The sequence below is a fragment of the Lolium rigidum genome, chromosome 3 (genome assembly GCF_022539505.1).
Source record: "Lolium rigidum isolate FL_2022 chromosome 3, APGP_CSIRO_Lrig_0.1, whole genome shotgun sequence".
Classification (NCBI taxonomy): Eukaryota; Viridiplantae; Streptophyta; class Magnoliopsida; order Poales; family Poaceae; genus Lolium; species Lolium rigidum.
This window is the reverse complement of record NC_061510.1, coordinates 362,714,951-362,738,470: the sequence shown is the minus strand read 5'-3', so window position 1 is coordinate 362,738,470 and position 23,520 is coordinate 362,714,951. Positions and strand designations below refer to the sequence as shown.

General features: G+C 42.1%; 1 protein-coding gene across 2 annotated transcripts; it reads right to left on the bottom strand.

Moving 5' to 3' along the window:
* Positions 1-1,358: 1,358 nt before the first annotated feature.
* LOC124704170 (serine carboxypeptidase-like 13) lies at positions 1,359-22,309 on the bottom strand. 2 transcript variants are annotated; one of them, XM_047236406.1, is made up of 14 exons: positions 22,102-22,309; positions 21,869-22,014; positions 21,699-21,775; positions 21,479-21,601; positions 21,281-21,383; positions 20,829-20,866; positions 20,614-20,715; positions 20,442-20,522; positions 20,210-20,362; positions 20,010-20,081; positions 2,241-2,359; positions 2,028-2,141; positions 1,846-1,891; positions 1,359-1,757 (listed from the first exon to the last, which is right to left on the bottom strand). In XM_047236406.1, exons 1-14 carry the CDS (start codon positions 22,284-22,286, stop codon positions 1,674-1,676), a joined length of 1,443 nt encoding a protein of 480 aa, XP_047092362.1. In that variant the 5' UTR covers positions 22,287-22,309; the 3' UTR covers positions 1,359-1,673. The 2 variants fall into 2 exon arrangements, with proteins under 2 accessions (XP_047092362.1, XP_047092363.1); XM_047236407.1 differs by lacking the exons at positions 2,028-2,141; positions 2,241-2,359.
* Positions 22,310-23,520: the final 1,211 nt, after the last annotated feature.

Genomic DNA, 23,520 nt, shown 5'->3' with positions numbered 1-23,520 from the left:
ATTGAATACCTTTTATCAAATCCAGAAGTTCTATGGCTAGAATCGAAATGAGGACTTGTGGCTCATTTATGATTGGTCCTTCCTTATATTATACATCGCATCAAATTGAGAGCACTCTTTTGTTATCATGTGTTGTGATTGGGGTGCAAAAGACCAGTGAGGAGGCGCCCCAGGGGGCGCCCCAACCACTAGTGTTTTTAAAACGCACGCTAGATATCGTGCATACTCCACACACTCTCTTCTCCATTCTCTAAAAATGTTTGTGTTAGACTACTCTATCTCTCCTTTCGCACTATGTGTCGTTAAATTTCTAACATGCGCTTTGTAAAGTTTAAAACTTACGCATAGTTTAAACCAAAGTTCGATTTGAGGACCATTTGAATATATGGGTTTCTAGTGAAGAGAGCTTCAAAATAAGGCCAACATTGAATGCCTTTTGAAAATTTTAGAAAATCAACTTCTGAAACTTGGTGAAACTTCTAAAAACTGTATGAAACTTACTGATTTATTTTCTAAAACAAATTGTTGTGTTTCAAACTTCGTTCATCATAGTTATAAAATAATTGAGAATATGTTTAGAGTTCAACAATAAAATATATTAACGAAAAAAATAAAAACTACACCGAATTTTGAGTTCAAAACCTAAAGGAAACACATAATGGTTGCACTATAACAATAGTAAATACAACTCGAAGACACAATATTTTAATGTTGTTTCGTTGGGTTTCATTGAGTTTCAAAATCCATCGATACGTTTCATTGTATTTTGAAAATTGGGTTTTAAATGTTGTCGAAACAATATCTATTTGGAACTTGTTTAAAGATATTGTCAAAATAAACGCCCATGTTGAAACGCATTGTTAATCTAATATTTATTTTTTAAATATTTGCTTTTAAATCCAACGCTAGAAAAAGCAAAGAGAGTAGTAGGCCGTGTGGTAGGATGAGCAAAGATTCTTGCTTTCATGTGTCAGACGATGGGAATCAAAAAAAGAATGAATGATTAGCACATACCAGGAGAGAGAGAGGGAGAGTATATGAGATCCGGAAATGTACTTTTGATCCCAGGTGCATATGCTCCCTTTGCCTAAAAATAATACTAAAATATTTGGAGAAAATTTTTAGGCAGCATATCTCCATATTCTATCTTCTCGCTTACAGCTCCATAGTAAAATGTGGCCTGTGCAAAAAAAATAAAGAAATTCCTAGTAAAAAGCCTTATTTTAGCATTAGATTTTATCTTTTTTAGAACTAGCCACATAAAAATTCACTTTTTCCTGAAACGACTTCGTGAAGACGTATGATGTGGAGATGTATGCGCAATATTTTGTTTTGAATTTTTTTGACAACTTTGAATATGTTTAAAACACATTTTAAATAAAGGGAGCACCAGGAGCAAAAGCACCATGTCCAAAGAAAATAAACAGCTCTTGCATGCACGCTAGCTCCCGTGCCAGTTCAAGGCTACAATTTGTATATCAAATGCACATCCACAGTTATACCGATATATCTGATCTTTATGGATGCTTTGGTTTCCCACACAATACATTTCTAGAAGGGAAAATAAAGTTCATTTTACAGAATGCTATTGAGTTTATCTTTACACGTGGAGTGAAGCACACATACAAAATGACCAAAGTCAATTAAACAAATAAAGTTGTCAAATCAAGGCGTCAGAGAGGCTCATTGTCCAACCACCTTTGTGCCATGGCAAAGCATTCTTCTGGCCGGTACTCTGGAGCAGTATGACCAGCACCCTGCACAAACGGAAAATTGAAGCACATATAACGCTATAGTTATCCTACCGAATTCAGGGACATGATTTCAAGATGAAAACAATATCACCTTCACCGTGGCAAATGTCATATTGTTCTCGTATTTTATGGTAAATCTGAAACGGAGAAGATGATGCATCCAGTGTTAGAAGAAAAAAAGAACAGGCGAAAAACCCAACACACAATTTTGTGTGTCATAAAGTTATTTTCCCATCTCTGAAGTACGAGAAAAAGGAGACAGTAAGACTAAACCCTGCAGCCTGCCCATTGAGATGCCATGCCCTCCAGTCATCAACGATGGAGAAGTTCAAGGATCTTATCCATGCATGCGTGCCAAGAAATGGTGCTTCAAGATCATGGTCTCCACTACGCTCACACAAGTTTGCAGTTACGATACGTGGGATCGATAAGATTTTGAACCAAACTGACGATGACGAAAACTTGCTCTCATATTCTTGCTTTTACCTGTACACAAGTGCACGATAACCTCTCGTGGTGAGGTTAAGATGATACCCTACGCTGCTCCGGATCTCGAATGTGTAGGGGAGTCCTACACTGCATTGTATCCACTCTCCCACTGTTCCCTGTTGCCAAATCCATTTTTATGAATACTGTTCCAAATGATTTGGATTGGGAAAAACTGGCAGAGCGTTCCTACATGGTTTCTGTTAGGATGATCTCCACGTCACCGATCCCAACGGATCAGTAACGAGTCCTTGACCTCGTTCGCGCCCTGATCGGGGGCGTCCAACCCTCTTATGGTTGGTGGGCCCCTGTGACCTGCGCTATATAAAGAGGTGGGGGCCGGGGCACACGGTACGAGGTTCGTCGCGCCGCCAGTCACCCCACCGATATTCCCTACCGATCTAGGGTTAGCGCAGTGCTCACGGGAAGCTCTGCCACCGCCGCCACCACACGGTCACGCCACTCGTGCCGTCGCCATGGACAACGGCTCGAGCTCCTCCTCGAAGGGAGAAGGTTTGTCTCTCACTCCCTCTCGATCTCTCTTGGATCTCGCAGTATACATACAAAAATAGCATCTACCGGATTGCATCTAGTCTAGTCGATCCGACGGATCTATCAATGGTATCAGAGCAGCTAGTTCTAGATCTTTTTCGGTAGAATGTATGAACAGCAACCCCGTCCCAAAAGAAAAGAAAAGCGACCGGTCGAAACCCTCGGGTTCGCCGGCAAAGTTCGTGCCGCCGTAAGGCCGCGCCGCCCCTCTCGATCCCGATGCGCATCGGCAAGCCGAGGCATCGGGAAGAAGGGCTACTCCTCTAGCTTATGCAAGACGGAGCAAAGAAAAGAACCTCACCGGCCGGGGCCTTGTGCTCGCCGAAAGCTCACCGGCTTACCGTGCTGCGGCACGTCGCCGGCAAAGATAGAGCACCACCTCTGCATCCCTTGACGGCGGTGCGCCCACCACTCGGGTGGACGCACCCACCGGCAAGAGGCACAGGGGGGTGCTGCTGCTCGCCTCAACGTGGCCGTCGTGCCGTCGCCGGTTTTAGAGCCGAGCGGCGCCGCGCGGGACAGTACTGCCAGGGGGAGCGAGGCGGGGCAGGCGTGCGGGAGGAGAAGCCTCACCGCCGCCGCCGTCGGAGGCACAGAGACAGTGGGAGGAGGGGCAGGCTGCTCCGCTCGCCGCCGGCGACAAGGTGGCCAGGCGCGCGCGCGGGCCGCCGCCGTCGTCTCCCAGCCGCCAGAGAGCGGGTCGGGGGCAAAGTGAGGCTAGGGTTAGGGTTTGACCGGTTCGGTCTCCCCTTTATACCAGCCGAAAGAGAAGGGCCGCCGTCGATCGAATCGGACGGCCAGGATAGAGCCACGTCGGCACGTGGAGGATGCGTTTGGCAGGCCGCGTGGTGGCCGTGTTGGCGACGCGGGCCAGGTCGCGTTAGCAGGCCTCGCCGCGTGCGGGCCGTGTCTACTGGCCGCGTGGGCGCCGCGTCCGTCAGCCGCGTGGGCGGTGCGTTGCTGCGCGTCGCTCGCCGCGTGCGGGCCGCGTGGGCCGCGACAGTAACAGTATGTTTTTACAGTTTTGCACAGTTTTACTAATTACAGAGGCATTTTTAGGCAGTTTTGGGTCATTTTTGGCCAAAATTTTGTTAGTTTTTTCTGAATAAATAGGACCAACGAAATATTTGTTCAGAAATTAAAAAGTAAAGGAAATGCCTCTGAAAAGTTCAAAGTTTAAAGTTTAAATTCATAGTTTCCGCTGCAAATAGTAAAAGAAGCATTTTTTAAATGCAACATGATAGTTAAAATTCAAAGTTAAATGAAAAGTGGTTATTGTGACAATTATGGTTCTGTTATTTTTTGACCAACGTTATTAATGACATGACCATGTTTTGTTGTAATGATATGTGCATTTATCTCTATTTCTGCCCAACGGTGATATAGTTTTATTTGCATTAACAGTTGCATGTTTTAATTCGGACCAACGTCGAATTATAATTTGCAATTGTACTGTTCTCACTTCTTTGTGGTTTTCAGGAGGGTTCTACTTGATGAGCTGCATCAAGGATATTCCCACCCTTAGAGGGGATAACTACACAGAATGGAGGAAGAAGGTGGATTTCGCCTTCGTACGTGCCGAGGTGGACCGGGTGGTTGACACACCGCAGCCCATCAAGCCTCTCGACCCCGTCAGAGATGACGAGGATACTGATGATGCATGGGCTAAAAAGAAAAGGGACCATGCTCCTGTGGAGATGTCCTACACCCTAGAGAACAGAAAGTGGCAGACTGCCAACAAAAAGTGCATGGCATTTATAAAGAATACAATTGAGAACGCTATCGTGGGCTCAATTACAGAGTGTGCTTCCGCTGGGGAGTACCTAGAAAAGATAAAGAGCCAGTTCACTGGTTCTTCAAAGACATATGCAACCCAGCTGTTGAAGCAGCTGGTGACAGAAAAGTATACTGGAGGTGCACATGGCATCAGGGAGCACATCCTCAGGATGAGTAACCTCGATCGCAAAGTCGAAGCCCATGGATGTCGACCTGAGCCGAAGCTCGCACTTCGGTTCACTTGGTGATGGCTTCATTGCCACAACAGTTTGACAACTTTGTCATCAATTACAACATGAGTCCTGCGAAATGGGACATTGAAAAGACCATTGCCATGTGTGTGCAAGAGGAGGATAGACTCAAGGCACAGAATGGAGGTACCATCAATTATGTGAAGGACAATAAGAAAAGGCCCTTCACACCAAGCAACAATGGTTCTCCTTCAAAGCAATATGGTAAAGCCCCAATACAGCATCAGAAGTTCCAGCACAGGCCATTGCCAGTGAATAAAGACCAGTGTCTTCACTGTCAGAAGACTGGGCACTACAAGAAAGACTGCCCTGCTTTTCTGAAAGAATTAATGGCAAAGAAAGGTAACAATTTAGTTTCCTTTGTAAATGAATCCCTGTATACACAGTTTTCGAAATCTACTTGGTGGATTGACTCAGGTGCAACTGTTCATGTTGCAAATTCTTTAGAGATGTCTTATTTGTTCCTTCCATACATAGAAATTTAATAAGTGTATCGCGCTTAGATAAAGACAGTTATCAATGTTATTTTGGACATGGCAAATGTGCCATATGGTGTAATAATTCTTATGTTGGGATTGCTATACTCCATGATGAGCTTTATTTATTGTCCTTGCGTGAAAAAGTATTGTCTGTGTGTAAAGTGAATGAACAAATACCCTCGTCGGAAAAAGAAGGAAAGAAAAGAAAAAGAACTGGTGAATCATCAAAATTATGGCACTGCCGCCTAGGCCATATTTCGAGGGTGAGAATAGAAAGACTCGTTAAAAATGATATTCTTCCTCCATTAGAATTCTCAGACATAGAACAGTGCATCGATTGCATTAAAGGAAAATTTATAAAGCAAATTAAAAAGGGTGCAAATCGAAGCACAGCAACACTAGAAATAATTCACACCGACATATGTGGACCATTTCCGGTGAAAAGTGTGGATGGCTATGATTCGTTCATAACATTCACGGATGATTACTCCCGATATGGTTATATTTATCCAATAAAAGAAAGAACAGAAGCGTTGGATAAATTCAAAATATTCAAAGCTGAAGTTGAAAATCAGCATGATAAAAGAATAAAGATAGTCGAGTCCGATCGTGGAGGGGAGTACTACGGTCGACATACTCCATATGGCCAAGTCCCTGGACCTTTTGCAAGGTTTCTACGGAGAGTCGGAATAGTCGCCCGATACTCGATGTCGGGCGAACCTCGGCAGAATGGGGTAGTTGAAAGGCGCAACCGTACCCTCATGGATATGGTGCGCGATATGATGAGCTATTCCACCCTACCATTGGGATTGTGGATTGAGGCGTTAAAAACCGCTATTCACATTCTAAACGAGTACCAAGCAAATCGGTGCCCAAAACGCCGTATGAGCTATGGACGGGGAGAGTGCCTTCTCTAAACCACCTGAAAGTGTGGGGGAGCCTCGCTGAGGCCAAAGTATTCAATCCAAATATCGCAAAGTTAGATACCAAAACGAGTCGACTGCCATTTTATTGGCTATCCCGAAAAGTCAAAAGGTTATCGTTTCTACTCGTCCGGAGAAATACACAAAGTTTGTGGAAACGAGACATGCTTGTCTTCTTAGAAGACGAAATGATGAGGGGAGCATGGTAGCTCGGAAAATTGATCTTGAGGAGAAGAGGGTGCATGCACCTAATCCGATGACTCAGGAGCCATTTTTTGCGCTACCATGTGCACCTGTACCGACGATCCCTGCGACTGTGGTGCAAACGCCTGTTGTGAATCCACCCATGACAACGATGAGTGAAAATTCGGAACCTGTCCGTCAGGAGCCGAATGAACCATTTGTTGAGCATGAAAGGGAGCAACAACAGCCACTGATGACCCACAAGTATAGGGGGTGTATCGTAGTATCTTCGATAAGTAAGAATGTCGATCCCAACGAGGAGCAGAAGGTGTTGACAATCAGTTTCGATGAAGGATTCACTGGTAAATGCTCACGGACAAGTATTCGGGGGTTTTGATGTAACAGTTGAATAAAGTACGAGTATGTAAAGTGCGAGAGTAACAATTGCAGCGAGTGGCCCAATCCTTTTTAGCACAAAGGACAAGCCGGTTTGTTTACTTATAATGACCAAACGTTCTCGAGGACACACGGGATTTTAGTCTAGTGCTTTCGCTACATACGGCTAAATAATCTTCATTGTTATGATAAGTGTTGTGTGGGTGAACCTATGCTAATGTACCGCCCTTCCTAGGACTAAATACATACTTGTGATTATACCCCTTGCAAGCATCCGCAACTACAAGAAAGTAATTAAGAATAAATCTAACCACAGCCTTAAACTCGAGATCCCGCGATCCCTCCCGCATCGATATACCAACGGGGGTTTAGGTTTCGTCACTCCGGCAACCCCGCAATTAGCAAACGAATACAAGATGCATTCCCCTAGGCCCATAAATGGTGAAGTGTCATGTAGTCGACGTTCACATGACACCACTAGAAGAATAACACCACAACTTAAATATCACACCATTGAATATTACTCACCCATAGTTCACTACTAACATTTAGACTTCACCCATGTCCTCAAGAACTAAACGAACTACTCACGAGACATCATATGGAACATGATCAGAGGTGATATGATGATGAATAACAATCTGAACATAAACTTGGTTCAATGGTTTCACTCAATAGCATCAACAACAAGTATAGATCGATACCGGGAGAGTTTCCCCTATCAAACAATCAAGATCAAACCCAAATTGCCACGGCGGCGACGAGGTGCTGCGGAGGAGATGGCGGTGATGATGGTGGAGATGATGATGATGGTGATGGAGATGATGTCCAGCTCGATGACGGTGACGATGGCGTCGATTTCCCCCTCCGGGAGGGAATTTCCCCGGCGGATTCCTGTCCGCCGGAGAGCTCTTTTCTCTCTGGTGTTCTCCGCCCCGCAGAGGCGGCTGTAACTCTTCGTGAGGTACCCTCTGTGGCTTAGGTCTTCGGGACGAAGGGTTTCGCGAAGAAAAGGAGGCGAAAGGGGTCGTGGGCCCCTCACACCACATGGCGGCGCGGCCAGGGCCTGGGCCGCGCCGCCCTAGGGTGTGGGCCCACCCCGGCTCCTCCCGGCCCCTCCTTCCGGCTTCCTTCGTCATCTTGAAAAATAGGATTTTTGGTATAATTTCCTTCCACAGCTTGATCTTCCGAAATATTGCGTTCGACGGTGCTTTTTCCAGACAGAATCCCGGCTCCGGCGTTCGATCCTCCAATAATGATGAAACATGCAAAATAGATGAAATAACATAAGTATTGTGTCCAAATATGAAATATATCAATGAATAACAGCAAATTATGATATAAAATAGTGATGCAAATTGGACGTATCAACTCCCCCAAGCTTAGACTTCGCTTGTCCCCAAGCGAAACCGAACTCGTAAACAGGTCCACATGTTTATGGAGTGAAGAGTCGATAAATAAAATACGGACAAGAAGCATCATATTCATTCACACAAGACATTATAGTAAACGACTTCCTCATATAACTCAATCTTGAAACAAGTATAAGGTAGTCACAAATAAAGGTGCATAAGGAATCATAGTTGGTGATGGCAAACTTTGTTCTTGGTCAGAGAACATTTAACAAATTATATTTATCTTCTTGAGCAGCGCTCTCATGTTTAAAGTTTATAATGCACAACTTGCATACTCAATCATAATGGTCTCTTCATAATCATTGATAACTTGCAAAGCTATATTCATTCAGTATAAAACTTGTACTAAACAAGGAAGAATAAAAGACATGATGTAGCAAATCACAATATAATGGTTTGATCACAACTACTCAAATGCTTGCTTGAGATGGAGAGAAATAGGTTTACTGACTCAACATAAAGTAGAAGACAGGCCCTTCGCAGAGGGAAGCAGAGATTAAATCATGTGCTAGAGCTTTTTCAGTTTTGAAATCATATAAAGAGAGTAAAAGTAAAGTTTTGAGAGGTGTTTGTTGTTGTCAACGACTGGTAGCGGGTACTCTAACCCCTTGCCAAACAAACCTCCAAAGAGCGGCTCCCATGAAGGACGTTATCTCTACCAAGCAAGGTAGATCATCCCTCTTCTCTTTTGTTTACACATGTATTTTAGTTTATTTAAGGGTTGACACTCCTCCCAACCTTTGCTTACACAAGCCATGGCTAACCGAATCCTCGGGTGCCTTCCAACAATCTCATACCATGGAGGAGTGTCTATTGCAAAATTAAGTTGCTTACCGATGAATCAGGGCAAAACATGTGAAGAGAATTATTAATGAAAGTTAATTAATTGGGGCTGGGAACCCCGTTGCCGCCTCTTATTGCAAAATTATAGGATAAGTGGATGAAACCACTAGTCCTTTAGTGGAGGCTGCCTAACAAGACCGAAAGATAAAACACCACATACTTCCTCATGAGCTATAAAACATTGACACAAATAAGAAGTAATAAGTTTTGAATTGTTTAAAGGTAGCACATGAAGTATTTACTTGGAATGGCAAACAATACCATGCAAGTAGGTAGGTATGGTGGACACAAATGGCATAGGTTTGGGTTCAGGTTTTGATGTACGAGAAGTATTCCCTCTCAGTACAGGTCTTTGGCTAGCAAGGTTAATTAGCAAGCATAAGAGTCGAGGGAAACAAACAAATATACATATGATAGAAACAATCATGTATCTTCCTTGTAAGCACAAATAGTTTTAACTTTAGAATACTAAGCTAAAAACTGATAAGAAAGATAATAATATCTTCTACATGTACTTCCTCTATTCATCTAAAACTCAAAGTGTTGTTGCTATTGACCATTGCTAAGTTTGCCAAAACCAAATAGATTAACTCAATACTCCCAAAGTGGTACCAATACTAAAATCAAGATCAATCATATAGTAGAAATTGCAAACTAAAATAAGGTGTGCAATATGTAAATGATAAGACTTCTCATTAATATTCCATAACGATAACTCACACCAAGGGATACATAGACAAACTAAAGGAGAGATACTCCACACCGCAACCCATCTCATACGATAACTTCCCTACTCATGATATGACACTACTTGATAGTAAAAAGTAAAAGGTAATGATAATGTGATACCGCGGCACTCCCCCAAGCTTGGAACAAACCAAGGGGATGCCAATACCGATGATGGATTACTCCTTTGGTGATGGTGGTGATGAATTCCCGTCATCGACTTCCAAGGAAAAGGCTCTCCATCAAGAAACGACATCTTGGTCTCGGAATCCCGAAACCGGCAAGACGGCTTATGTATTTAAATCTATTTTCATACTCACGCTTTGATTCCGAACGTCATAGAGTTGTGCTTGGAGCTTGTTGGTGGTGTCGTGAAGTGAGAGGATGTCGCTCCAAAGCTTTCCAGCTTCCTTCTCATGTTCAAGCAATGAGTTCGGACACAATCCTGTGGAAGATATCCACCTCACGCTCAGCCATCTTCTTGTACTTGAAAACCTCTTGTTCTAGCTTCTCCATCCCGTCTTCCAGGCTTCCTTCTCCTTTAGGACCCCGGACATCCTTGACCTGCAGCTTCTCCTTCAACGAGCAAGCAACTCCTTGGGGTGCATCTTCAGCTCCTCCATGTACAAGTTGCCAACATCCTTGCCGGAGTTGTCCTTCGGAGCTTCCGACGAAGACATGGTGGCTCTAGATCCGAAGCAAATCCCGGCGAAACAACTCGAAACAAAACACGTCGAGAACACGATATACGGACCTCCGGGGGTCCGGGGGATTATATAGCAAAAATTTTCTCGACAAAAGGAAAGTACCAGATCGAACCAGAGTCGGAAAGGGGCGACGGGGCGGCCAAACCATAGGTCGGCGCGGGCCCTGGCTAGGCCGCGCCGGCCTATGGTGGCGCCCCCTCGTGCGTCTTTTCCACTCCGTTTCGAACTCGTAATTTCTCATATTTTCCAAAAACAGCGAAAATAATGTTCGGAAAGTAAATCGCGAACTTTTCATTACCAGTACTGTTACCTATTCAAAGTTGAGTTCTGGCGGATTGTCAATTTGTCCCTTGATGAAAGCTTCCGGTGTTTCCACTCGAATAATATCAACATCAACATTATAAGAATCACCCGAGATATAATGCTTGAGTCTTTGTCCATTCACCACTTGCGTAGCATTGCCTTGGAGAGAGCTAATCTTGATTGCTCCTGAACGATACACCTCCTCGACAACATATGGTCCTTCCCATTTCGAGAGTAATTTCCCGCAAAGAATCTGAGACGAGACCGATACAATAGGACTTTATCCCCAACATTAAACTCTCTTTTGATGATCCTTCTATCATGCCATTTTTTAACTTTTTCTTTAAAGAGTTTAGCATTTTCATAAGCTTCACTTCTCCATTCATCAAGAGAACTTAATTGTAGCAACCTCTTATCACCAGCAAGTTTAGGATCTTTATTTAATTCTCTAACGTACTCGATAAGCTTTGTGTTCTAGTTCTAAAGGTAAATGACAAGCTTTTCCATAAACCATTTTATAAGGTGACATTCCCATGGGGTTTTTATAAGCAGTTCTATAAGCCCATAGTGCGTCTTTCAATTTACTAGCCCAATTCTTTCTAGATTTATTAACAGCCTTTCCCAAAATAGATTTAATTTCCCTATTTGATAGTTCTACTTGGCCACTACTTTGAGGGTGATAAGCATAAGCAATTCTATGATTAATACCATACTTAGCAAGAGTTTTTCTAAAACCTCCATGAATAAAATGAGAACCTCCATCAGTCATAATATATCTAGGTACTCCAAATCTAGGAAAAATAATATCTAAAAGCATTTTTAAAGAGGTCTCACCATCAGCACTTTTTGTAGGTATGGCTTCCACCCATTTAGTAACATAATCAACAAGCAACAAGTATATGAGTGTTACCTTTTGAAGAGGGAAATGGTCCCATGAAGTCAAATCCCCAACAATCAAACGGTTCAATAACAAGAGTATAATTCATAGGCATTTCATTGCGTCCGGAGATATTACCAACCCTTTGACATTCATCACAAGATAAAATAAACTTCCTTGCATCTTTGAAGAGAGTTGGCCAATAAAAACCTGATTGTAGAACCTTTTGCGCGGTTCTATCTCCGGCATGATGTCCTCCATAAGCACCGCCATGACATTTACTCAATATCTCTTGTTGTTCATATTCGGGAACACACCTTCGCATAATACCATCCACTCCTTCTTTATATAAGTGTGGGTCATCCCGAAATAATGCCTCAAGTCATAAAAGAATTTCCTCCTCTGCCGAGCTGAAAAGGTTGGAGGCAAGTACTTGGAAACAATAAAGTTAGCATAATCAAGCATACCAAGGACCTGTCTCGCGAGCTCACCTTTATTACAGCCAATTGTTCATTTGGAAAACTATCATTAACGAGAACAGGATCATAAGCAATATTTTCCAATCTAGACAAATTATCAAGCAACAGGATTATCAAGCACCTTTCCTATCTACAATATGTAAATCAAATTCTTGCAAAAGAAGTACCCATCTAATAAGCCTCGGCTTAGCATCTTTCTTTGTCATAAGGTATCTAATTGCAAGCATGATCAGTATGAATTGTAACTTTTGAATCAACAATATAAGATCTAAATTTATCACAAGCAAAGACTACAGACCAACAATTCCTTTTCAGCTTGTAGCATAATTTCTTTGAGCAGCATCAAGAGTTTTACTAGCATAATGAATAACATTCAGTTTTTTATCTACTCGCTGTCCAAGAACAAGCGCCTACAAGAAAATCACTAGCATCACACATAATTTCAAATGGTAAATTCCAATCGGAGGTTCAACTATAGGAGCAGCTTGTTAAGGCTTTCTTAAGAGTTTCAAAAGCTTCCTTACAATCATCATCAAAAACAAATGGTACATCTTTTTGAAGAAGATTAGTAAGAGGCTTTGAAATCTTGGAGAAATCTTTAATAAACCTCCTATAAAACCCAAGCATGACCAAGAACACTACGAATACCTTTAACATCCCTTGGATAGGGCATCTTCTCAATAGCTTCAACTTTAGCTCTATCAACTTCAATACCTCTCTCGAAATTTTATGTCCCAATACAATTCCTTCATTAACCATAAAGTGGCATTTCTCCCAATTAAGAACAAGGTTAGTTTCTTCACATCTCTCGCAAAACTTTATCAAGGTTTCGCAAGCAACTATCAAAAGAATTCCCATAAACAGAAAAATCATCCATGAATACCTCTACAATACTTTCACAAAAACCATGAAAAATAGCAGACATGCATCTTTGAAAAGTAGCAGGAGCATTACATAAACCAAAAGGCATACGTCTATAAGCATAAGTTCCATAGGGACAAGTAAAGGTGGTTTTCTCTTGATCTTTAGCTTTAACAAGCAATTTGTGAAAATCCGTAATAACCATCAAGAAAGCAAAAATGAGTATTTTTAGACAATCTTTCTAGCATTTGATCAATAAATGGTAAAGGGTAATGATCTTTCTTAGTAACTTTATTAACTTTTCGAAAATCAATGCACATTCTATACCCTACAACCACTCTTTGAGGAATGAGCTCATCATTATCATTAGGCACAACAATCATACCTCCTTTCTTGGGAACGCAATGTACAGGACTAACCCATCTACTATCAGCAATAGGATATATAATACCAGCTTCAAGAAGTCGTAATACCTCATTCCTTACCACTTCCTTCATCTTCGGAATTAGACGACGCCGAGGTTCAACAACAGGCTTTGCATCATCTTCCATATTAATAGCATGTTGGCAAATAGATGGAGAAATCCCCTTCAAATCATCAAGAGTGTAGCCAATAGCTCCTCGGTGTTTCTTCAATATTTGCAATAATCTTTCTTCTTCAAACTCGTAAGCTTAGAACTAATAATAACAGGATATATTTTCTTATCATCAATATGAGCATATTTAAGATTATCGGGTAAAGGCTTTAAATCAAAAACAGGATCTTCCTTAGGTGGCGGTGTTGTACCCAAATCTTCCACCGGTAAATCGTGCTTGAGAATAGGTTGGCGAAGAAAGATTTCCTCAAGTTCATCTCTTTCTTTCCTAAAAATTTCACTCTCGCTATCCTCCAAATGTTGCCGCAAAGGATTGTTAGGAACAAGAACAATAGATGCACACTCGCTCCATTTTAAAATCATTACTAGGCAAATCAGCTTTATAAGGAGTTTTAGTAAATTTAGAGAAGTTAAACTCATAAGATTCACCAGCAAATTTAGTCAAAATTTTCTCTTTCTTGCAATCTATAATAGCTCCACAAGTATTTAGAAAAGGTCTACCAAAAATAATAGGACAATAATCACTAGCAGCAGAACCTAGTACCAAAAAGTCGCAGGATATTTAATCTTACCGCATAAAACTTCCACATCTCGGACAATACCAATTGGTGAAATAGTTTCTCTATTAGCCAGCTGAATAACCACATCAATATCTTCAAGTTCACAAGAATCAATTTCGTGCATAATCTCCGTGTAAAGCTCATACGGAATAGCACTAACACTTGCACCAATATCACATAATCCATAATAGCAATGATCACCAATTTTAACAGATAGCATAGGAACACTAGCTTGCTTGGGTTTATTAGGATGTGAAACAATATTAGAAGCATCTTCACAGAAAATAATATGACCATCCTCAACATTTTCAGATCACAAGATCTTTAACTATTGCAACAAAGAGGTTCAATTTTTATTTGTTCTTCAGTGTTCTCTAGGTTTCTTTTCACTTTTATGAACCGCACTATTTATAACAGAGTACTCTTTCATTTTAGCAGGGAAAGGAGTTTTTTCAATATAAGCTTCGGGAATGACACGATCAGCTAGCTTCAATTACAACACACTTATTAATAGATGAATCAATTTTATCTTTGTATGGTTCATGATACTTATCAAAATTCTTCTTAGGCAATTCATAATGAGAGGCAAAAGCTTTATAAAGATTTACAGCAACTTGGGAATCAAGACCATATGTAGCACTCATATTACGAAATAAATCAAGTATCCATAAAAGCTTCAATGCATTTATAATCATAAATTATACCCGATTCTCTATCCTTGTCGTTCTCCCAACCTTCAGTATTTTCTTGGATTCGATCAAGAAGGTCCCTTTTAAACTCTTCTTTGTTGCGTGTAAATGATCCGAACAAGAAGTATCCAAGCAAGGTCTTGTCTTGAAAAGAAAGTCTTGCATAGAAATTATCAATAATAACATTACCAGGAAGCTCATGAATGGGGCATTTGAGCATTAAAGACTTCAATCTCCCCCAAGCTTGGGCAATACTCTCTCCATCATGAGGCCAGAAATTATATATGCGGTTCCGATCCTTATGAATTTCACTTGGAGGATAGAACTTAGAATAAAACCGGGGCACAATATCATTCCATTCAAGAGAATCCCCATTATCCAGGAATTTATACCAATGCGCCGCCTTACCGGACAGCGATAAAGAGAATAATTTCTTCCTCACTTCATCCATAGCAATACCTGCACATTTGAATAACCCGCATAATTCATGCAAAAACAGTAAATGATCACCGGGATGGACAGCTTCCATCCCCTTCATAGCGGTTATCCATAACATGTTCAATAATTTTCGTAGGTATTTTATATGGTATTACTTCCTCACCTGGCGCCTCATCCACTACCGTTGCAGTAGTAGTAGATTTCCCAAATAGAAATTGAAGAGAAGATCTCTCCATAATGATTTATAGCAAGAGCAGTAAATAAAATCAGCACAAACAAGAAAGGTTTTCCTTACCAATTCCACTTACCAATAGCGCTTCACTCCCGGCAACGGCGCCGTAAAATAGTCTTGATGACCCACAAGTATAGGGGTGTATCGTAGTATCTTCGATAAGTAAGAATGTCGATCCTAACAAGGAGCAGAAGGTGTTGACAAGCAGCTTTCGATGAAGGATTCACCGTAAATGCTCACGTACAAGTATTCGGGGGTTTTGATGTAACAGTTGAATAAAGTACGAGTATGTAAAGTGCGAGAGTAACAATTGCAGCGAGTGGCCCAATCCTTTTTAGCACAAAGGACAAGCCGGTTTGTTTACTTATAATGACCAAACGTTCTCGAGGACACACGGGATTTTAGTCTAGTGCTTTCGCTACATACGGCTAAATAATCTTCATTGTTATGATAAGTGTTGTGTGGGTGAACCTATGCTAATGTACCGCCCTTCCTAGGACTAAATACATACTTGTGATTATACCCCTTGCAAGCATCCGCAACTACAAGAAAGTAATTAAGAATAAATCTAACCACAGCCTTAAACTCGAGATCCCGCGATCCCTCCCCGCATCGATATACCAACGGGGGTTTAGGTTTCTGTCACTCCGGCAACCCCGCAATTAGCAAACGAATACAAGATGCATTCCCCTAGGCCCATAAATGGTGAAGTGTCATGTAGTCGACGTTCACATGACACCACTAGAAGAATAACACCACAACTTAAATATCACACCATTGAATATTACTCACCCATAGTTCACTACTAACATTTAGACTTCACCCATGTCCTCAAGAACTAAACGAACTACTCACGAGACATCATATGGAACATGATCAGAGGTGATATGATGATGAATAACAATCTGAACATAAACTTGGTTCAATGGTTTCACTCAATAGCATCAACAACAAGTATAGATCGATACCGGGAGAGTTTCCCTATCAAACAATCAAGATCAAACCCAAATTGCCACGGCGGCGACGAGGTGCTGCGGAGGAGATGGCGGTGATGATGGTGGAGATGATGATGATGGTGATGGAGATGATGTCCAGCTCGATGACGGTGACGATGGCGTCGATTTCCCCTCCGGAGGGAATTTCCCGGCGGATTCCTGTCCGCCGGAGAGCTCTTTCTCTCTCGGTGTTCTCCGCCCCGCGAGGCGGCCGTAACTCTTCGTGAGGTACCCCTCGTGGCTTAGGTCTTCGGGACGAAGGGTTTCGCGAAGAAAAGGAGGCGAAAGGGGTCGTGGGCCCCTCACACCACATGGCGGCGCGGCCGGGGCTCGGGCCGCGCCGCCCTAGGGTGTGGGCCCACCCCGGCTCCTCCCCGGCCCCTCCTTCTCGGCTTCCTTCGTCATCTTGAAAAATAGGATTTTTGGTATAATTTCCTTCCACAGCTTGATCTTCCGAAATATTGCGTTCGACGGTGCTTTTTCCAGCAGTAATCCCGGCTCCGGCGTTCGATCCTCCAATAATGATGAAACATGCAAAATAGATGAAATAACATAAGTATTGTGTCCAAATATGAAATATATCAATGAATAACAGCAAATTATGATATAAAATAGTGATGCAAATTGGACGTATCAGCCACCTCCAGAAGCTGAGCCACAAGTTGAGGAACAGAATGCTCAAGAGAATGTGGCCCCTAGAAGGTCTACAAGAGCTAGAAAATCAGCCATTTCGACTGATTACAAAGTTTACAACACAGAAAGAGTTCATATGGAAGGTGATCCCACTTCATATGAAGAAGCCATGAGAAGCCCAGATTCATCAAAGTGGGTGGAGGCCATGGAAGACGAAATGAGATCGATGAGTACCAACAATGTTTGGGACTTAGAGAATATTCCTAAAGGAGCCAAAACAGTGGGCTGCAAATGGGTCTACAAAATAAAATATGACTCCAATGGGAATGTCGAAAAGTATAAAGCACGACTCGTGGCAAAAGGATTTACACAAAGAGAAGGGATAGATTACAATGAGACTTTTTCTCCGGTCTCATGTAAGGATTCCTTCAGAATCATAATGACACTAGTTGCACATTTTGATTTAGAGTTGCATCAAATGGATGTAAAGACGGCATTTCTAAACGGGGATTTAGAAAAAAATGTCTACATGAAACAACCTAAGGGTTTTATCATGGAAGGCAAGGAAGAAATGGGATGTCGCCTAAAGAAATCCATTTATGGATTGAAGCAAGCCTCCAGACAGTGGTATCTAAAGTTTAATGAACCAATTAAGAGATTTGGATTTAAAGAAAATATTGAGGACAATTGCGTTTATGCAAATTTTAAAAGTGGGAAATATATTTTCCTAATCTTGTATGTGGATGATATTCTGCTTGCCAGCAGTGATGTTAGTCTACTGCAAGAGACAAAGAAGTTCTTGTCCTCAAATTTTGATATGAAAGATCTTGGTGAAGCGTCATATGTTTTGGGCATAGAAATTCACCGAGATTGGAACAATGGAGTATTAGGACTATCGCAAAAGGCTTATTTAGAAAAGATTCTAAGTAAGTATAATATGCATAAGTGCAAGTGCCACACCTGCCCCTATAGTCAAGGGCGACAGTTTTGGGAAGCATCAAAGTCCCCAAAATCAATACGAGCTCGATCAAATGAAAGCGGTTCCATATGCTTCGGCTATTGGAAGCCTACAGTATGCACAAGTGTGCACTCGCCCTGACTTAGCATTTATCACCGGAGTACTCGGTAGATATCAAGAAAATCCAGGTTTTGAAAGGAAAATGGTAAAGAAGGCATTGCGTTATGTGAAAGGCACAAAGAGTTACATGCTAACATACAGAAGATCTGATTCCCTAGAAATAAGAGGGTATTCAGACGCAGATTTTGCGGGGGATAAAGATGATAGAAAATCCACATCTGGATATGTATTTACCCTCGCAGGGGGAGCTATTTCGTGGAGAAACTCCAAACAGACCATAGTTGCATCATCCACGATGTATGCAGAATTTATAGCATGTTATGAAGCCACGGGGCAGGCATTATGGTTAAAGAAATTTATACCCGACTTGAAAGTGGTAGATTGTATTGACAAACCACTAAAGATGTACTGCGACAATGAGCCTGCAGTATTTTATGCTCACAACAACAAGTCGAGTAATGCTACGAAACCGATTGAGGTTAAGTATTATGTTGTGAAACACAAGGTCCAGGATCAAACTATAAGTCTCGAGCATATAAGGACAAAAGATATGCTTGCGGATCCGCTAACGAAATGCTTACCACCCAGCGTGTTCAAGGAGCACGTAGCCGGCATGGGTTTAAGGGAAAGTCTTACCTATCCTGGATCATAAGAGGCCCAAAAGTAAAAGAATTTGTTTCAAAACAGAGAAGTGTATTGTGGTCTGTCTGATTCTATCGGCAATAGAGCTGTGACGATGAAACATGCCCTATGGACTGATCCAAAATGAAACGAATAAAGTGAAAGTATAAAGTTAAAAGAAAAGTTGAGATCAAGGGGGAGAATGTTAGGATGATCTCCACGTCACCGATCCCAACGGATCGGTAACGAGTCCTTGACCTCGTTCGCGCCCTGATCGGGGGCGTCCAACCCTCTTATGGTTGGTGGGCCCCTGTGACCTGCGCTATATAAAGAGGTGGGGGCCGGGGCACACGGTACGAGGTTCGTCGTGCCGCCAGTCACCCCACCGATATTCCCTACCGATCTAGGGTTAGCGCAGTGCTCACGGGAAGCTCTGCCACCGCCGCCACCGCACGCTCACGCCACTCGCGCCGTCGCCATGGACAACGGCTCGAGCTCCTCCTCGAAGGGAGAAGGTTTGTCTCTCACTCCCTCTCGATCTCGCAGTATACATACAAAAATAGCATCTACCGGATTGCATCTAGTCTAGTCGATCCGACGGATCTATCAGTTTCAACTCAGCTGCGTAGAAAGATCCGCTAGCTTTTGAACGCTCGGCAAATTCCCAGAGTAAATTTTGGTCCTAAAACTTCAAAAGCATCTAAAATGAACAAAACTTGGGAAGTAGCCCTTTTGTACACTCACAAAATGTGGAAATAAAGTGCCTTGGACCAACATGATCAACTACCCATCTTCTTGCCTTTTCACACGGGCTGCCCCCTCATATCCCACTATTAGCAAAACTATACCTCATATCCATGTGGCAATTAACTATGTAAGTAAAACAAGTTTCATTGGACAACGCATCATCCCAAATCACTTGGAAGTCAGTGGAGGCTCCGAAAGTGAACTGTCTGTCTTTGAAAACGTCGGACCAAAAAGTAGATATGAGGCAAAGTTCAGTGTTCAAAAGTTGATTGTGCTCTTCAGATTTTACTACTTCTCAACAACAATATTTGACCATACTAAGGCTGATTTTAGATCTAAAGAAGCTAATGCTACTTTTAGATTCATACTTCATGAATACATAAACTTCATGTAGAACACATTGTATTTACCTCCTTAATCCCAAGAGCATTTTTAGTCAAGTTGTTGTTCATCCAAAAGTAAGCTAGGTAGTAACCATATGTCTGCAGTATAGAAAGAAAATCCAGATAAGTTTTTTCTATGAAAATAGCGTCATATGATATTTGTCACATTCAGCAGAATTTATCTATAAAAGTAACAATCAAGGGATGAGGGGTAAAGAGAGACTAACAAAACAATCTACTGGAGGTCGACTAGGTGGCTTGCTTATCTGGATAGAACCTTCCAACAAAAACTTTCTTCTTGAATTATCATCTACGGAATTTGGCGCGACAACGTCACATTTGTCATACAAGATGTGCTCAATTGAAATTTCAGAAATGAGCTGCGGTAGAAAAAAAGTAAATTAGCAAATGTTGGCAATACCAGACATTTGGAACAATAAAGAAGTACATGAATCTTACATTGTTGATAGTATGCAGAACCTCAGCACACATTTTGTTCGACGGGTTTATATAGTCTCCTTTGCAACTCTCCCTTGCAGTCTTTGGGACATGAAACATGCTATATTTTCTTACATCCACACATACTACAAAATATCACCTCTATTTTCAAAGCTTGTGAATGTGGAATTACCTCATATATTTGATCAGATATTATACCGAAGCCATGAGCACTTGGAATTCTGAAATTGTCATCAAACTTCGGGTCTGTTATAGGGTTGCCGACCATATATCCCTGGAGATAAATGGAAGTAACAGGAAAAGAGTAAAATACATGATCACAAACACCGTTTGCCATCCTTTTGCTGTTGCAAGTATTTAATGTTTGAAAGCTAGAGAATAACTTGCCTTGAGATTGATGATAGGCTGCTGCCCCATTTCAATTCCTGGAGCAAAGTGAAATCAAGAGAAAAGTCCAAATTACCGCCCTCTACTCTTGCTGAAGTTCATATTACAACTCTGATGTGCAAACCCATTTAAAATAGCGCCCCTAACTCCTAAATGTTTCAGATTACTCGCAAAAATAGTCTAAAACTTTAGTCAAAATTTGAGATAGCAACTTCTAAAGTGATTTCTCCTGAACTGTTTGCATATCTGACCTAATAGTTTACTTTCTGTAAAAACAAACTGAATTTGTCTGAAGAGTTTGAAATGTCAGTTGAGGAGGGTATTTAAAGGGTTTCTGCTTGCAATCTGAACTTCGCCAAGAGATTTTTTTCCAAGTTTCCTTAGAACATGTCATACTACTTTCTGAAATGTGCATAGATACATGTATAGTGTTGCAAAGAGATAATTAATACCTTCCGAAATGTCTTGTGCAATAAGTGGAATCACCTTTCCAGCATATGAATCTCCAGCAAGGTAGAAAGGATTCGAAAGGTAGTGCGGATGATCCGTGAACCACTGCATAACCATCCACACATCGGCCAGAAATCAACGCACAGTGTTCTCCATTCAAACGGTAGGAACATGAGCAATGCTTCTCGACTTCTCGTCACCTTATTCAAAAATCTTTGGACATGTAGAGAAGATGAGTAGTCTCCGACATCGTAGCCCTTGGGATCACGCGCATACGAGAAACCTGAGCCAACTGGAGAGTCCAACAAGAGGATGTTTGCCATCTGAGAATCGTCGTCAGTAAACCACAAAACTGAACCAGAAGGAACTTTGATCACGACGAATAGTTTCGGTCGTCATGGATGAGCACATCAGTCTCACCTTGGTCCATGAATGTGGGTTATAGACCAACTCCGGCAAACCACCACTATACGGTGCCCGCACAAACCTTAGAGGACCTAGGTCCAAGACAACGACGCATGGGTATATATCAGCAGCAAGATTATTTCTTTTGAGAATCAGGTATCAGGAAATATCTGCAGAGGACTAACCGATCTCGAAGGCTAGGCCCATGATGACGGAGCAGCGGGGCCCGCCCGTCAGCCACAGGATCACAGGGTCCGTGCCGGGGCTCCTCTCCGACTCGACGAAGTAGTAGAAGAGCTCCGTTCCAGTCTCATCCTCCACGCCCACGTACCTGCATCGCATGACGGCTTCGTGAGTCACACCGCCATTTGCGACGAGCGAAGCTTAGCTGTGGGCTGCTGCACTCCTGCGCGCTTACCCTGTTTCGAGGTTGAAGGGCAGAGGCCCATCGTATCCTGGCAGGTGCGTGACCACCGTCGGCGCAGACGCCGAGGCCGGTCGCAAGAACAGCAGAAGCAGGAAGCCGGGGACGAGATGCAGCAGGAGCAGCGGCAAGAAGTGGCATTGCCCGGCGGTACGCGCCCGGAGAAGCCTGAAGGACATTTTGCTTCTTCCGTCTGCGCCTTAATTTGGGCATCCGATCTGAGTAGCAATGTAGCCATGTAGGAAGCATTGGAGGCATGGTCACGTGGAAGTGGTTGATATATCACCTTCTCTTCGAAAAGGAAGGTTCACCTACTGACCTAGCTACTCACTAATTGTCTTCTGCGTTATATCAGATGAAGATGGAAGTTTCTTTTGGTTGCCGTTGAAAGCTAGATATCATTTTCTCTGGCTGTAGTCTCCCGCCTTGTTCGTTGAACTGTTATGTTTTTTTTTTATAATGGATGCTTTATTACTTTAAAAAAGCAATACACCTAGGTCTTAGACTCCGTATAACTAGAATGCACACAGCCGCAACAATCCACGAGTTAAAACTAAATGAAAACTGTAGGTCTCAGCTATTACAAAAACAAAACGAGTCTAAGATGAAGGAAGGTCGATTCGCAAATCAAACTGCTATCCATGTTGGGAAAAAAATATATCTCGCTGGGTCCTCCAACCGTGTAGATACCTCTATAAATAGGTCGCGATGCTCCGCACACTGTAGTTGTGACAACAAATGGAGCGTAGTTGTACACCGGTAGATGACATGCATAACAAAAGCATTTTTATTATTAAAAATCTTGTCATTTCTACATAGCCATAGCGATCATATAATGACAATCGCTCCCACCCTAATAAGTAGCTTGAACCTAGGATCTACACCATTAAGCCAATTGCCAAATATATTCGCAACGCTCCGTGGTGGATATAAGGTAGAACCAATCTGGATGGCTGATCATATAGATCTTGCAAATTTGCATTGAAAAAATAAGTGCTTACTAGTCTCATTATGATGATAGAAGACACACTTTTTGCTTTCCTGCCAATTACATTTTACAAAGTTATCTTTGGTAAGAATTAGGCCTCTACGAATATACCATTCGAACACTTTAGTTTTAACTGAAATCTTTATTTTCTAAATTTTCTTATTATGATCAACTGAAACATCGGGTTGAATTAAAGCATTATACATGGAATCTACCGAGAAAGTGCTTTTCTCAGTAAGATTCCAACGAAATACAATGGGTCCCGGCGTCAGTTGGTCCGTATCCAGACGCCGTAACAAGTCATTCCATAATGCTTGTCTAGGTCCAGTGAGACTTCTTCTGAACGACACATTCAGTGGCGAAGTTTCCAACACCTTTGCGAGCGTAACACTCTTGTGTCGAACTATGTTGTACAATGCCGGATA

What these genes read in the sequence shown, in the direction of transcription:
- LOC124704170 (XM_047236406.1), bottom strand. Translation starts at nt 22,286, where the DNA reads ATGTCCTTCAGGCTTCTCCGGGCGCGTACCGCCGGGCAATGCCACTTC. An exon ending in CCCTTCAACCTCGAAACAGG is followed by an intron (nt 22,015 to 22,101) that starts GTAAGCGCGCAG and finishes CATGCGATGCAG; the next exon opens with GTACGTGGGCGTGGAGGATG. An exon ending in CTCAATGGGCAGGCTGCAGG is followed by an intron (nt 1,892 to 2,027) that starts GTTTAGTCTTAC and finishes TCTCCGTTTCAG; the next exon opens with ATTTACCATAAAATACGAGA.